Below are 1,206 nucleotides of genomic sequence, written 5' to 3'. Positions count from 1 at the left end.
CAAACATGCCGCTGTAACTCATTTCTGATATACCAGACTTTTAGCCCACGTCAAGAAAACTGTAATAAGGCTTTATTAGCAGATCAGGTTGAAAATGTGAGGCTTAGTTCTGTCTGATATGTGATTTTTTTTTTGTTGAATACGTTGTTTTTTTCATGCATTTGCTGAGAGAACCTAAAACAAGTCAGACTTGCTGACTTTGCTGGTTTGCTGCAGCCCTCCCTTGCAGTCGATTGTGGACCGATTTATCAATATGGATGGTACCGAGGGCTCTTTGGCTGCCATCTGTGTACTGTTTCCATTAACCTCCATTAACATTCTGGCGAGAAAAGAACATTTGTTTTAAACCCTGAATGAAAATGGAGCCTGTGCTAATTAGCAAGTACAACTATCTATCCTTGCTTGTGAAAGTGAGTCACAGAGCCTGGACGTGGACTAGGATTCTCTGCTAATGTGTTTGTTTGTGCTGAATGTTGTTTGACTTGATAACTCATTGCTCCTGTAAGTGTAACAGAAAAGCCTGGGGCCGGCTCTAGGTTGAGAAGGCTTTATTGGAGTTCAATGCAGCACATCATGGACTTAAAGCACTCAGTGAGGACTTGAAGTAAGGCATTTCAAACTGGTATTGCACATACATAGTGTTCAGGCATGTTTTGGTGACATAAAGCACACAGGTGTTTGCAAACAAATCTCCACAAAGCAGAATTTCTCTTTCATACAGTCATCGATGACTTACTGATTAGCTTTTACAGTGTTTTAGTATCTTTGGAGTGTGCGTACATGCTGTGAGCCGCTCCGCTTGATCATACAGAGAATTTGTTCACCCGCATGTTGTCTTCTGCTTTCGAGAGGAATGAGAGAATAATCTCTGTACTTATAGAGCACCAGAGAAGACATCCTTCAGCTACAATGCTAGCAGGCGTTTTTTTTAAGCGTTTGAATTTAAGCTTTTTTATCGGTTGTTTTTTCATCTTTCTCTTCAGACTCCTCCTCTTGTTTTTCAGTTTCTTCCTCCCCCTTCTCACCCTCGTCATCACCCTCTTCCTCCTTCTGCTCGGCGCCCTCCTCTTCCTGAGCCGGGCTCTCCTCTTCTCCTTCCTCCTCATCTTCCTTCTCTCCATCCTCTGCCTCGCCCTCTTCATTTCCAGAACCATGTGAGGAGGGAGAGAAGTTAGAATTCATTTGCCGACACACACACACACACAC

General features: G+C 43.1%; 1 protein-coding gene across 1 annotated transcript in view; it reads right to left on the bottom strand.

The window, feature by feature from the left end:
• Positions 1-542: 542 nt before the first annotated feature.
• The window catches only part of neflb (neurofilament, light polypeptide b), a 2,737-nt gene continuing 2,073 nt past the window's right edge, over positions 543-1,206 (bottom strand). Inside the window, exon 4 of the mRNA XM_035657660.1 lies at positions 543-1,144. Within this exon, the coding sequence (XP_035513553.1) occupies positions 943-1,144 (202 nt within the window). The 3' untranslated portion in view covers positions 543-942. The remainder of the gene's footprint in view (positions 1,145-1,206) is intronic.

This window comes from Morone saxatilis, unplaced genomic scaffold (assembly GCF_004916995.1).
Source record: "Morone saxatilis isolate NCDOM2014 unplaced genomic scaffold, NCSU_SB_2.0 Contig16, whole genome shotgun sequence".
Taxonomy (NCBI): Eukaryota; Metazoa; Chordata; class Actinopteri; family Moronidae; genus Morone; species Morone saxatilis.
Note: the sequence above shows the minus strand (reverse complement) of the source record. Positions and strands in the feature narration are given on the sequence as shown.